Source organism: Xenopus laevis, chromosome 6L (genome assembly GCF_017654675.1).
Source record: "Xenopus laevis strain J_2021 chromosome 6L, Xenopus_laevis_v10.1, whole genome shotgun sequence".
Lineage (NCBI taxonomy): Eukaryota > Metazoa > Chordata > Amphibia > Anura > Pipidae > Xenopus > Xenopus laevis.
Genome location: NC_054381.1, coordinates 78,362,565 through 78,376,264, shown reverse-complemented (window position 1 = coordinate 78,376,264; position 13,700 = coordinate 78,362,565). Strand labels below are relative to the sequence as shown.

The window sequence follows — 13,700 nt, the reverse complement described above, 5'->3', positions numbered from 1 at the left end:
GTAGTAGTACAGGTGATATGATGTCTGCATACGTTTTCCCATCTGTGGATGCGCAAACGTGGTGCCAGGAGACATATATCTGCCCTATTCGAAAACCCAGTATTGGTGGATTGGGACACACGAGTGGTTGATTTGGACCTACATGATCTGTTCTTGTCTGACTATTACCGAGCCAGAAAATACCACGGGGATTCCGGATCCACAATACGCCAACGATAGGGCATTTTAATCCTGTTTTGTAAAAAGTGGATCGGAGTACTCAATCGATGTTCACTTGATTTAATGGTGCTGGTGATTGAAGAGGTTGCGGCAGAACTGACAACTGCACGAAAAAACCTAGCAGCATTTGAACAAGACCACAATGCCGTGTTATCTACTGAAGCATTCAAAGGTTTGATTGCGAATAGCAACACACAGGTGGAAAATTACAAGACAGAATTACTCCGCTTCAAAAGAGAAAAAATGAGGCGGGTTAATGAGGATTATTCTGCACACAAGGTTTACCGATGGTTAACTGGGGAACGATCCCAATTTACACGAGCACCAACACGTCGGCAGAGAACCAGACAACCGTACGAGAAATTATTTAACACAGTGGATACCAGTTCAGGTGATTCTGATCAAGACGAAAGTCGAGGTGCAGCCCTTGTAGGTAATCAGCCTGTAGCGACGGCGGACACAACGAGCACCCAGCGTGATGATTTTTTAGAAGGGGGAACACTTACAGCTGGGCCGCCCCTTCCAACCACCCGAGGAAGAAATATCCAACGAGGAGGGGGAAAAAGAGGAAGACCACGCAGGGTGTAATTATGCCGGTCTTTAATTTATCAGCGCATGCTCTCTCTGCTACAGAAAGGTTTGTCCTATTTTCCTTCTGTTGTATTTGATAGATTTAAATGGGAGGTTGACCTGTTTACGTTTATAAGATTATTGAATCTTAAAGAAATTTATGAGGATAACACGAGGGAACTAAACCCACTGAGAGTGGATTAAAATTAAAGAGTCTACACCTAAAAGACAAGGGACACTCCTTTGAAGATAGCAAGGTCCAAATATTGGATAAAGAAGACCGCTGGTTTGAACGAGGCGTGAAAGAGGCGATTCATGTCAAGGTGGAGAAACCATCCCTGAACAGAGGCGGGGGGCTTAGACACCACCTGTCTGCTACATACAATGCTGTTCTAACATCTGTACCCCGGCGGTTTTAGAACACTTCACACATCCATTCATGCAACTCTCACAAGTAACACCTCTTTCTAGGAGTTGCATGACACATTGGATAATCCTATCACAGTAACTACACAGAATCAACACCTCTGTGAATTTCTTCAGATGTCACCTCTTTGAAGAGTTACAATGTGCCATTGTGAGTGGATTAGTGGAAGAGTTTATATGACTAGAACTTCTCACACCAGTCAGTTGAACTGAAGAAGCTGCTCGGATGAGTAGTGAAACGTCTTCATTGATTACTCAGCAAGTCCAGTTGTTTTAAAATTTTCCTATACTAGATATACCATGACCTGGATGAATGAAAATCTTCATAGTCATAAAATTAAAGAGCCAATATTGTCCCCCAACAACAAATTTGCTGTGAAATTGTTTAGAAATGCTATGATTCAAGAGATAAATACTATTGAAGCACAACATATGAAGGCACATAGGAATTTAACAATAGCAGAGAGACAAGCTATAGAAACTTTAACTAATGATACATCTATAGTTGTCCCTGCACATATGCTCACGCAGGCCGCACTCTCCCAAATATCTCTCAGGTGATGTCGGGTGCTGCACTTAGTTGTAGAGACCAGAACCGAAACGAAATTGGTGAGCAAATTTAAATTGAATCAACCTGTCTCTTAATGAAATCAGATCACAGTACAGTGAATCAGTGGCTTCATCCCATTGCTCCTCGCTAAGAGCTGAGAGAGACTGCTGCCATTGTCTTTGAGCCTTGGCAAAGGGGGAGGGGATAGTAGCTATCAGTGCCTGGTATAACCTAGATGTTGGTTTAGGGGTCTCTGGATTATGTAGAATCTGTTCCACCAAGGAGGTGGCATATGTTACAGTATATCAAGGGAGGAAAATTGGGCCCTGAAGGCATGGCAGAATTGCAGATATCCGTACAATTGTAGGTGTCGGTTCCCAAGCTTAAGTTTAAGATGTAGGGACAGACTGGTCTACTAGGAAATTTCCCAAAAATTTCAAGCCTGGCAGTATGAAAGGTCTTGAAGGGTTTTAAAATGGGGAAGTTTGGAATTTCGCCAGAGGTAGAAAGGGGGAGAGTATTGGTGGCACATTCCCAGCAAGTGGATAGGCGGTTTTCCAGGCTTTAAAGGGGGTAATCAGCGTGGATGGGCAGTCTTCATAGTCTGCTAGTTTCCTATATGTCATACAGCCTCCAGCGAACCCAATCTGCTGGCCAAAAGCACAAGGGTGGGGTCTTCTACAGCACTGAGAAACCAGGAATATATTGTATGTGATGCATCTGACTTGCCAAAAAATAGTAGCGCAGGTGGGGCAAGGCAAGAATTGGGGCTATGAAAGAGCACCATGCAATACATGGGGATATATTGGCCCAGAGGAAAGGAATGAGGATTGAATTGAGCCTGCGGAACAGGGACCCATATTGGGGATTTGTGCAACTTGTACAACAATTTTGGCAGATAAATCATTTGGTACAGGTTTACTCTACCCCCAAAGAGTTATATAAAGTTTGGACCAGACTGCCATTTAATTGTTGAATTAAAGGATCTATGTTATCAGCCGTGTATGTGCAGCGTTCTGGTGAATTAACAATGCCCAAGTACTTAAATTTGTGTACACACTGGATGCCCCCAGTGTCAGCAGGAATTTGAGGCTTTTGATCTAGAGGGAGAACCACCGATTTGGATTTGTTTACTACTAGTCCGGAATATTTCCCCACGTATAGAGAGAGCTAGGGGCTCAATGGCCATTGCAAACAAAAGTGGGGACAGAGGGTACCCCTGCCTCATTCCTCTAGCCCGTGGAAAGGAAGGGGATAGGATTCCATTAACTTTTATACATGCCAGAGGCTTTGAGTATAATAGCTGAACCCAACTCAGGAATTTCGGCTCAAATCCAAACCTTATTATCTCCTCATTATCTCGCCTCGCGGTACGGCCTTTCCACTGGATCGAATGCCTTTGTGGCATCAAATGAGACTAGTATCCTATTGCCCATATTAGTATGAATTGTTTGGAGGTGTGTATATACTCTCCTGAGGTTAATGGCCGTTGACTTTGCAGGCATGAAGCCTGTTTGGTCCAGGTGAATAATGGCAGGGGCAACCTTTGTCAGTCTTGTGGCTAAAATCTTGGCAAAAGTTTTTTGCGTCCATGTTAATGAGTGAGATGGGCCTATAGAAGTCACAGGACTCTGGGTCCTTTCCCTCTTTGGCAATGAGCACTATGCTTGCCTCGTAAAAGGAGGGATGAAGGATTTCCTTCTCAATGGCATATTCATAGGTATTGGTCAGTTGCTGGATTAAAAGGTTACCCTGCAAATTATACCAAACTGTTTTATTTGAAGGGAGGGCCAAGATTTCCTGCGACACCTCAAGGTCTGTTATGGGCTGCTCAAGGTAGTCCTCTTCTCGCGTAAGCTTGGGGAATTGTATCATCTCTAGAGATTGGGATAATTGGTCTTTGGAGAATGTGGCTCTAGATTTATACAGTTCCTTGTAGAATTCAACAAATGTCTGAAGGATTCCTTGTGGGGTAGAATACCAGAGTCCCTAATTAGAGTCCCTAATTCTTGTTATCAAAGTTTGGGAGTCCTTGGCTGTAGCCAGTCTAGCCAACAGTTCCCCAGCCTTGTCCCCTTGATCAAATATCCTTTGGTCTGTATATAATAACCTTTTCCTGGTTACTTGTAGTTGAGCTAGTTCAAGGCACCTTTGTGCCTGATATGGGATCTGATGATTGGCTTCTGTGGGAACCTGTGGGAACCTTATCACGTGCAGGGATAGAAATAAGCACACACACACACACACACACCAACACACACACACACACACTGATCAATATTAGATAAGAATAATATATTGTAAGAAAATTAATACATCACCGATTGAATACAACGCAACGTCCATCCATCCCTTGGTGGATGGACGTTGGATAACTTCTAAATATATGGAATTTAATATTTGAGTACCTGTTCCTATACGTCCTAATACAGTCTCATACCATGCTCTCTTTTTTTTTTTCCTGACTGTACAATTTTTAGACTAGGGATTTTAACTGAAAATTGTATCACCATTCTTGTAGACTGAATTCCTACTTTTTGAAATGTGGAGGGAATTCTCACTAAAATATTTTACAAGTGTTAGGTTTATCATCAATAATTACAACAGTTTCCACCCACCAAATTTGATTACTGATTTCACTATTATTCTGACATATCAATATTTGTATATCATTCATCATAATGGTAGCAATATATATATATATATATATGTAGGGATGTGAAAATCTTAGACACCCTTACACTTTATTGACAGGCACATCTCTAGCTATTTGGAGACCTAAATGGGTCCTAAAACACAGTTGGGAGGGGTACTGTGTTCCTGTGCTTATGTAATCCCTGCAATTCACACAGTGACCTGAGTGGTGCTGTGCCAGAGTATAAAAGGGTTAGGAGCCATGCGGTCTGGAGTCCATTTGCTGCTAAATCCTCCCTCTGTCTGCAGCAGAGGTTGGGAGCGGTGGAACTCATCTTAGTACTTAGTAAGTGTTAGTTATACTCTGTTATAGATCACTCTAGGAGTGACAGAAAGGTTAAATAGTTGAGCAGCTCAAGGCTCCACCGAGGAGATTAGTGGGATTAAGATCCCCGGGTATTACTAACCCAGAGAGGGACTTAAGTGTTGAGATTAGGGATAATAGGTTCCCCCCTGAGAGCACCAAGAGTTTCTATCGACTAATTGATCCATACCTGCTGTTAATTTACTCTTTGCTGTGAGTATATGTCTCCTTTGTGCTGCTGTGTTAATCTAGGTTATATATTCCATTGTGAATGTTGCTATACTGTTCAATAAATCTAGTTCCTTGTTTAAGCAAAACAAAACCACTGGCGCCCATCATTGTGTTACTGCACCAAGTTACAGTTGCACTACACCCTGCCTCCACCTTGTGCGAGGGCTTGCCCCTGGGAAAGAGAGCTCATAGGTGGTAAGAGCCCATCAAGGAAAGTAGCTAAACCGCTAAAAGAATAAAGCAGTTTACTATAGTGCTACATTTTGGCGCCCAACGTGGGGCTCTGAAGGGGTTAACTGTAATTCCGCACCGCAGCCTAGTGTGACAGGCGCTGCGAGTGCGGACCCAAGAGGCAAAAGGAGGATTTTGTGGTTTTTACCTTCGCTGATAAGTTGTTGGAACTGGGCCTACTCTTCCAAGAGGGAACATTGTAGGTCATCATGCCGCTACTTCGTCCCCAAGAGGTGTACGCGTGGGCGGAAGCAGAGCAAGTTAACCCCCGCTGTGCCTTTGCAGTGGATCGAGTTCCCACCGGCTGCAGCGTAAAGCTCATGCATCCTACCCTCATTTACCATGTGAGGTTAAAGGGCATCCGACTCGTGATGGAAATGGAGTCGAGAGTCCTGGGGTACCGGGCGAGACTGTACTGTGGCCCCCGGGAGCTAGGGGACGATGAAGGACCGTATACTGTTTACCCGGTGGGAACTTATCCCCTTGGCTGCCCTGTTGTATATGCTGGGTCTGCAACCTCCCTGCCACTTGCGCTGGAGGTAAAGACGGAACCTCTCGATTCCGCCACAGTGGTTAGTGGACTGGATTCCCCGGGAAAAGTAGAGGCCCTTAGCTCAAGTGCAGGGACGATGCTGCCTACTCTTGTCATTGCTGGGACAAAATACCCGAAGCTGAAGGTTTTTTCGGGAACTCTCCCTGTCCCTGAAGGAGAGCAGGGTTTTGAAGAGTGGCAGGAGGCTGCAGTGCAGATGATAGAAGAATGTCCATGCCCTGAGGGGGATAAACGGATCCGGTTAACCGAAAATCTGCGCCCTCCTGCCAGTCAGGTGGTTAAGTTATTTTGCAAGGCTCACTTAAAAGCTTCTGTTAGAGATTGTCTGAAAGCACTCGAGGAAGTATATGGGGCTTGTGACAATCCGCATAATTTGCTCCATATGTTCAGAAGCTTGTATCAAGAGGAGGGAGAGCTTGTGTCCACCTTTGTGCGTAGGTTACAAAGCAAGCTATGGACATTAGTTCACAAGGAAGTTATCCCTGTTGCTGAGGTTGATGAGATGCGACGCACCCAACTTCTACAGGGACTGCAGGCAAGCCATCCCATAGCCATGGAGCTGCGTATTATGTATCGGCAGGGTACCCCGCCCGAAATGGGTGCCATCATGGGTGTAGTAAAAGAAAGGGAAGCTGAACTTGAGAGAGTGTCCGCTCACAGTAAGAAGGTGACAACTGGGAGTCTTCCCTCTGCTCAGAAGGATCTAAAGGGAGCCCTTAGGAAGACCCCAGATTCGTCCCTCCGGCCTAGGATGGCTTCACTAGCCAAGACTTTTAGTGCTACTGCCCAGCTAGACTGCTTTCGATGTGGACATCAGGGCCATAGAGTGTACCAGTGTTACCCGTCAGTTGGCTCGGGTGAATTCCACAGTAAAGGGGGTCAGTTACCTTCGAAGCGAAAGGGCACGCAGAAGGGTTGGAAACCTCTGAACCTCCCTGGGGTGGGACGACGGTGTACTTTCAGCCTGCTTGTGAATGGTGTCCCGACCACCGCACTATTTGATACGGGTTCCCAATTGACCATTATACATCGTCCGTTTTACCTTCAACACCTCAGTCACCTTCCCTTGCAAACAGTGGGTCCTGTACCGGTGTTTGGTGTGGGGACGGGCCCTACATACATGGATGGCTGTGTGGAAGTACAACTGCACATCCCCGGACTTGTAGGAGACAACGATCCCCCCATCACTGTGGTTGCTTATGTGAGTCCCCCACCAGGAGGTAAGGAAGCGGCTCCAGTCATTGTTGGCTCCAATGTGAAAGCTGTTGAGGAGGCGTTTCTACGATTCCTTCAACCCCGGGAGGGAACCCCATTAACCGTGTTGCCCGTATCTCCAGAGTTGCAAGCAATTTGCCAAACTTTCGCTCCCGAGTCACCTGGGGGTTGTATAGGAAACCCTTGGTATCCGGTGGAAATTCCACCAGGGGGAGTACGGAACCTACGAGTGTATGTGGAAATTGTGTCTACTACCCCTGGCAGTTACTTTTTGTTGGAGACTGACCCGCACGAAGCTGTCCGAAATGGTTGGGAGATAGTTCCTGAGAGGAAAGATTACCGGCGTAAATGTCCTCGTACCGATGTGGTCACAGTTAAAAACATTACCTCTTATACTGTTACCATCCCTGCCTGGTATACGGTTGGACATTGCTACCCGGTGGAGAGTGTTAATCCCTGCTCAGTTCCTGAGGGGAAAGAGGACATTAAACTTAATTTCAAGTTGGAGGAGGCTGATGATCCGATGGAACACCGTCATATGCTTGAGCAGAAGTTATTGCTGTACCGGGATGTTTTCTCCGTAGATGAGATGGATGTGGGTTGCGCTAAACGTGCTGAACATAGTATCAGATTGAGTGATGATACCCCTTTCCGAGAGAGGTCCAGGCGCATACCTCCTCGTGATCTGGAAGATGTTCGGAAGTATTTGGACAAGATGAAGGATCAACGAATAATCGTTGAATCACGCAGTCCATATGCCTCACCAATTGTGATCGTACGAAAGAAAAATGGTAGTGTTCGCCTATGTGTGGATTACCGAACATTAAATAGACGCACTGTCCCAGATCAGTATACGCTACCCCGTATTGATGAAGCACTGGATGCATTACATGGTAGTGCATGGTTCTCTGTGATGGACTTACGCTCGGGGTATTATCAAATTCCCATGAGTAGGGATGACCAAGAGAAGACTGCTTTTATCTGTCCTTTGGGGTTCTATGAGTTCACCCGCATGCCTCAAGGTATAAGTGGGGCCCCTGCCACCTTTCAGCGTCTCATGGAGAAGGTGTTGGGTGATCTGACTCCCAGGCATTGCATAGTCTACTTGGATGATATAATTGTGTTTGGCTCTACTTTGGAAGAACACGATACCAGGTTGTTTAATGTTTTGGATCGCTTGCGGCAGGAGGGTTTGAAGCTTTCTGTTGATAAATGCAAGTTCGCTCGTAAGGCGGTGAAGTTTGTGGGACATATTGTGTCTGCAGAAGGCATTGCTACTGACCCCGAGAAAGTGGCAGCTGTCCGAGATTGGCCGAGGCCAACCAATTTGACTGAACTTAGATCCTTCTTGGGATTCTGTGGATATTATCGGAGATTTGTAGAGGGATATTCCAGACTTGCTCATCCCTTGAATGGCTTGCTGGCAGGGAGTGCTTCCAAGCAGACCCATTCTGTCCAGCCCCCCCTTAAAGATCGGTGGTCCACCGATTGTGAGGAAGCTTTCTTAACTCTAAAGAAAAGACTCACGGAGGCTCCTGTCCTAGCTTATGCTGATCCTCAGAAACCGTATGTTTTGCATGTTGATGCCAGTTATGAAGGACTGGGCGGCATTCTTCATCAAGAATACCCGGAGGGTCTGAAGCCTGTTGCCTATGTTAGCCGAAGTCTTAATCCAGCCGAAAAGAATTACCCAGTGCACAAATTGGAGTTTTTGGCGTTGAAATGGGTAATTACCGACAAACTGCATGATTATCTCTATGGGGTTAAGTTTGAGGTAAGGACAGACAATAACCCATTGACTTATATCTTAACCACTGCTAAGTTGGATGCTGCTGGGCATCGGTGGTTGGCCGCTTTATCCAATTATCAGTTCTCTCTGAAGTACAAGCCTGGTCCTAAAAATGTAGGTGCTGATGCCTTATCCAGACGTCCTGGTCTACCTCCTTGTCTGGAAGAGGATGAATGGGAGGAATTACCTAGTTTGTCAGTAGCTGCTCACTGTGCTACTGCAGCTATGAAGAATGGTCAAGTGGCTTTTTCTGAATTGCGGTTGGTGGATTCCTTGGGAGGAAAAGAAGATTGCATTCCTTCTATGTACGCATATCCTACGACGTTAGGAGTATCCCAGAGTCTTCAACTAAGTAATGGTGATATGATTCGGGGACAAAAGAGAGACCCAGTGGTTCGGTATGTCCGAGAGGCTGTCGCCAGAAAGGATCCCGAGCTTATGAGAAAGACTATACCTAAAGATAGTCGGATATTCTTGAAAGAATGGGACAAGCTGAAGTTTATTGATGGGAGTCTCTATCGCAGGGATCAGGAACCTTGGCTCTCCAGCTGTTAAGGAACTACAAGTCCCACAATGCATTTGCCTTTAGACTCCTTCAAAAGGCTCCATTATTGCATTGTGGGACTTGTAGTTCCTTAACAGCTGGAGAGCCAAGGTTCCTGATCCCTGCTCTATCGGATTCAGTTGTTTCATGATCACCCGGAGAGGAGGCAGTTGGTGTTACCTCAAGTTTATCGGCGAATGGTATTGAGGAGCTTACATGATCAACATGGTCATCTAGGGGTGGAAAAGACTTTTGGACTGATTCGTGATCGGTTCTTCTGGCCCCGAATGAGAGAGATGGTGGTCGAGTACTGCAGGCGTTGTGTCCCTTGTTTGCAAAGAAAGTCTTTACCCACTCGGGCTGCTCCTATGGAACACTTAAAGAGCACTGGGCCGTTGGATTTAGTCTGTATGGATTTCCTGTGTATTGACAAAGACTCTAGTGGGATTGGAAACATATTAGTTGTGACTGATCATTATACTAGATATGCCCAAGCCTATCCCACAAAAGATCAGAAGGCCGCTACTGTGGCTAAGGTGTTATGGGAGAAGTTCTTTGTCCATTATGGTTTACCCAATCGACTTCACTCTGATCAGGGAAGAGATTTTGAGAGTCGGTTGATAAAGGAACTACTAGATCTGTTAAATGTGGCTAAGAGTCGCACGACTCCTTATCATCCTGAAGGAGATGCTCTTCCTGAGAGGTTCAATCGAACCCTGTTGGACATGTTGGGTACTCTTTCGGTCACAGAAAAACCCTCTTGGAGTCGTCATGTAAGTGCCCTGGTTCATGCCTATAATTGTACCCGGCATGAGTCCACTGGGTTTTCGCCCTATTTCCTTATGTTCGGAAGGGAAGCACGACTGCCCATAGATGTACAGCTGGGGGTTTCTACTGATGGAATTGGATGTAAGGAGCACTATCAATATGTGAATCGCCTTCGGAATAGCTTGAAGGAAGCTTATTGCCTGGCTGAGGAAAATGCTGCAAAGGTCAATGCTGGGAATAAACGTCGGTTTGATGCTAAAGTACGGTACCGTGAATTGAAGCCTGGAGATAAAGTGCTTTTACGTAACTTAGGTCCCAGTGCAAAGCATAAGCTGGCAGATCGATGGAGGAAGGAGTTATTTGAGGTAGTAGCCAAGCTACCCAGTGTTCCGGTGTATCGGATTCAGGGTACGGATGGAAGAGTCAAAGCTTGGCACCGAAACCATTTGCTGCCTGTTCCTCAGGTTCCTCAGATGAATACTAATTCCGAAGTGGTGGAGGACGATGGTTTGGTTCCAAATGATGGTGTAAGAGAAGAAGAAGTTCCATCTACTACTGAAAGTGGAGAAATGCTTGCACTTGGTGAAGGAAGTGATGATATACTTCACGGAGGTGAGTTAGATATTGATGCCCCTCCCTTCCAGCCGCATTCTCCAGGATATCCAGCCCCTGACCCAGTGGAGTGCAGGGGGTCTAACCCTGAACCATTGAGAAGAGGTGATCGGGTTAGGAGGCCTCCTTCCCTATTTACTTATGACACTGTGGGTAGGCCCACTTATGGGGTACCTGGATATTTTGGTCCTTCCTCAGCTGTGATGAGTCTGATTGATGCTCATGCCAGATTGGTACATATGATGCCTGTATGTTGTTAGAGATGGAACTATAAAAGGATTTTTCTTCAATTTACTCCAGTTGGAGTTAGACCTATGGACTGTCTTAGTAATACCTGCCCATTGGGTAGGTTCATTCCATTTTTTTTTTCTTCCTCCTAAGTGCATTTGAAAGAGGACTGTGGGTTCGACTATTTGATGGACTAGAATACTGATTGTGTTTGAACTGCAGTATTTCTAACTTGTTTTTTTTGAAAAGGTCTTGCATGATGTGCCTTAACTGCTATATTGATTCTTTGAAGGTGCCTTGCCGGGACGGAAGGAATTCACCAGGGGGAGAATGTAGGGATGTGAAAATCTTAGACACCCTTACACTTTATTGACAGGCACATCTCTAGCTATTTGGAGACCTAAATGGGTCCTAAAACACAGTTGGGAGGGGTACTGTGTTCCTGTGCTTATGTAATCCCTGCAATTCACACAGTGACCTGAGTGGTGCTGTGCCAGAGTATAAAAGGGTTAGGAGCCATGCGGTCTGGAGTCCATTTGCTGCTAAATCCTCCCTCTGTCTGCAGCAGAGGTTGGGAGCGGTGGAACTCATCTTAGTACTTAGTAAGTGTTAGTTATACTCTGTTATAGATCACTCTAGGAGTGACAGAAAGGTTAAATAGTTGAGCAGCTCAAGGCTCCACCGAGGAGATTAGTGGGATTAAGATCCCCGGGTATTACTAACCCAGAGAGGGACTTAAGTGTTGAGATTAGGGATAATAGGTTCCCCCCTGAGAGCACCAAGAGTTTCTATCGACTAATTGATCCATACCTGCTGTTAATTTACTCTTTGCTGTGAGTATATGTCTCCTTTGTGCTGCTGTGTTAATCTAGGTTATATATTCCATTGTGAATGTTGCTATACTGTTCAATAAATCTAGTTCCTTGTTTAAGCAAAACAAAACCACTGGCGCCCATCATTGTGTTACTGCACCAAGTTACAGTTGCACTACACCCTGCCTCCACCTTGTGCGAGGGCTTGCCCCTGGGAAAGAGAGCTCATAGGTGGTAAGAGCCCATCAAGGAAAGTAGCTAAACTGCTAAAAGAATAAAGCAGTTTACTATAGTGCTACATATATATATATATATATATATATATATATATAGTGCAACATCTTATCTCAGTAGAATTTTTAATCTTAATAAATCCATTTTCTACTTTCTTCACAAAATGTGAAGAGGATATATTTTCTATCCTTTTCTGATGCCAAAATTAAAATTTCCTTAATTGTTATATTTGTATGAACACATCTCTGATATGCAGAGCAATTAAAGGTTCCTTGGGTTCTATCATTCGTGCTGTTAATCCATCCCCATTTTATTCCTGTTCTTTGCATAGTATTGACAAGCAGCCCGGCAGTGAACGCGTCCAAAAGGAGTCCATTTTGCGTTATCATCACACCGGCAAATCACACTATCCAGAGACAAATCATTTGAGGTTTAATCTATAATAAATAGCAAATTTTCCCCCTGAAGCCCCCGTATTTTTTGAGCGAGGCCCCCAGCTTTGTGGGACAGCGGTACTCACTTATGTATATCAATACATGTGCACCATGCTGTGCTACGTTTTTTATTGGCTCTAATGTCATAACGCGATGGTAACAGTACGTGTCCTCTCTTACACAGCTAGACTGAACAAATAATTTATAGAAAAATATGCTGTATAGAAATATAGAATACTGGAGAAATGAATAATATCGATGGGGAAATAAATCTGGTCGCCTATTGACTCACCTGGTACGCAAGGTGAAAGGCACAACATTTATCCCTACAATTAGCTCAGGGGGGGAACAAAACATACGGCAGAGATCCTACAGGAGTTTCATTTGTACTATCGGACTCTTTATCAGGCGCCCTATTGCAAGTGGGTGTAGAGTATCTTCGCTCAGCAAACATGCCTAAATTGTCACAAGCCCATAGAGATATACTTAATGCCCCCTTATCTGAACAGGAGATAAGTGATACAATTAAGTCGCTTGCGGGGAACAAGGCACCAGGTCTTGATGGGTTCTCAAGCGAATACTATAAAATCCTCAGAGAAACATTCACCCCCGTTCTCCACTCTTTGTATCAACATATCCTGCAATCTGGTGAGGCTGGGAACGGATTTGGTGATGCTAAAATTATATTGATCATTAAAAAGGACAGGCAACCGGATCAAGTGGAATTATATCGGCCTATATCACTGCTGAACCATGACTACAAAATATTTACTAAATTGTTGGCCTGCCGATTGCAGAATATCCTACCTGACCTAATAATACCGGAACAACTCGGCTTCACACGCAATAGGCTATTACAGCCATAATCACTGAGTCCCAGAAGCAACACTCACAAACTCTTTTGCTTAACCTGGATGGCGATAAGGCGTTTGATAGGGTGTTTCATTCGCATTTGATTAGATTAGTTAAATTCAGGCATTTTGGACCTCTCTTTATAAAAGCCATTACATTGTTATACCGCCCCTCTCAAGCTATACTTTATGTTAATGGATATCTGTCCTCTCCACTTGCTCTCGCAAGAGGTACCAGACAGGGCTGTCCGCTCTCCCCATTACTGTTTAATGTCGCGCTGGATCCCTTCTTGCGGATACTGCTTACCTCCCCAGCTGTCAGGTATCAAGGCGAGTCTGTAGGTAGGAGCCTCCCCCACGCTTCCCACTGAGCTGAGCCCTGGAAGTTGGTACAGGACGGTCCCAGATAAGGAATAGCAGGAGTGCCAGGTGAGC

The 13,700-nt window shown here is 45.0% G+C and overlaps 1 protein-coding gene across 1 annotated transcript; it reads left to right on the top strand.

Moving 5' to 3' along the window:
• Positions 1-4,531: 4,531 nt before the first annotated feature.
• On the top strand, positions 4,532-12,409 carry LOC121394464. Its single transcript, XM_041565619.1, has 3 exons — positions 4,532-9,302; positions 9,564-10,706; positions 12,312-12,409. The coding sequence occupies exons 1-3, from the start codon at positions 5,435-5,437 to the stop codon at positions 12,407-12,409; spliced, it is 5,109 nt and encodes a 1,702-aa protein (XP_041421553.1). The 5' UTR covers positions 4,532-5,434.
• Positions 12,410-13,700: the final 1,291 nt, after the last annotated feature.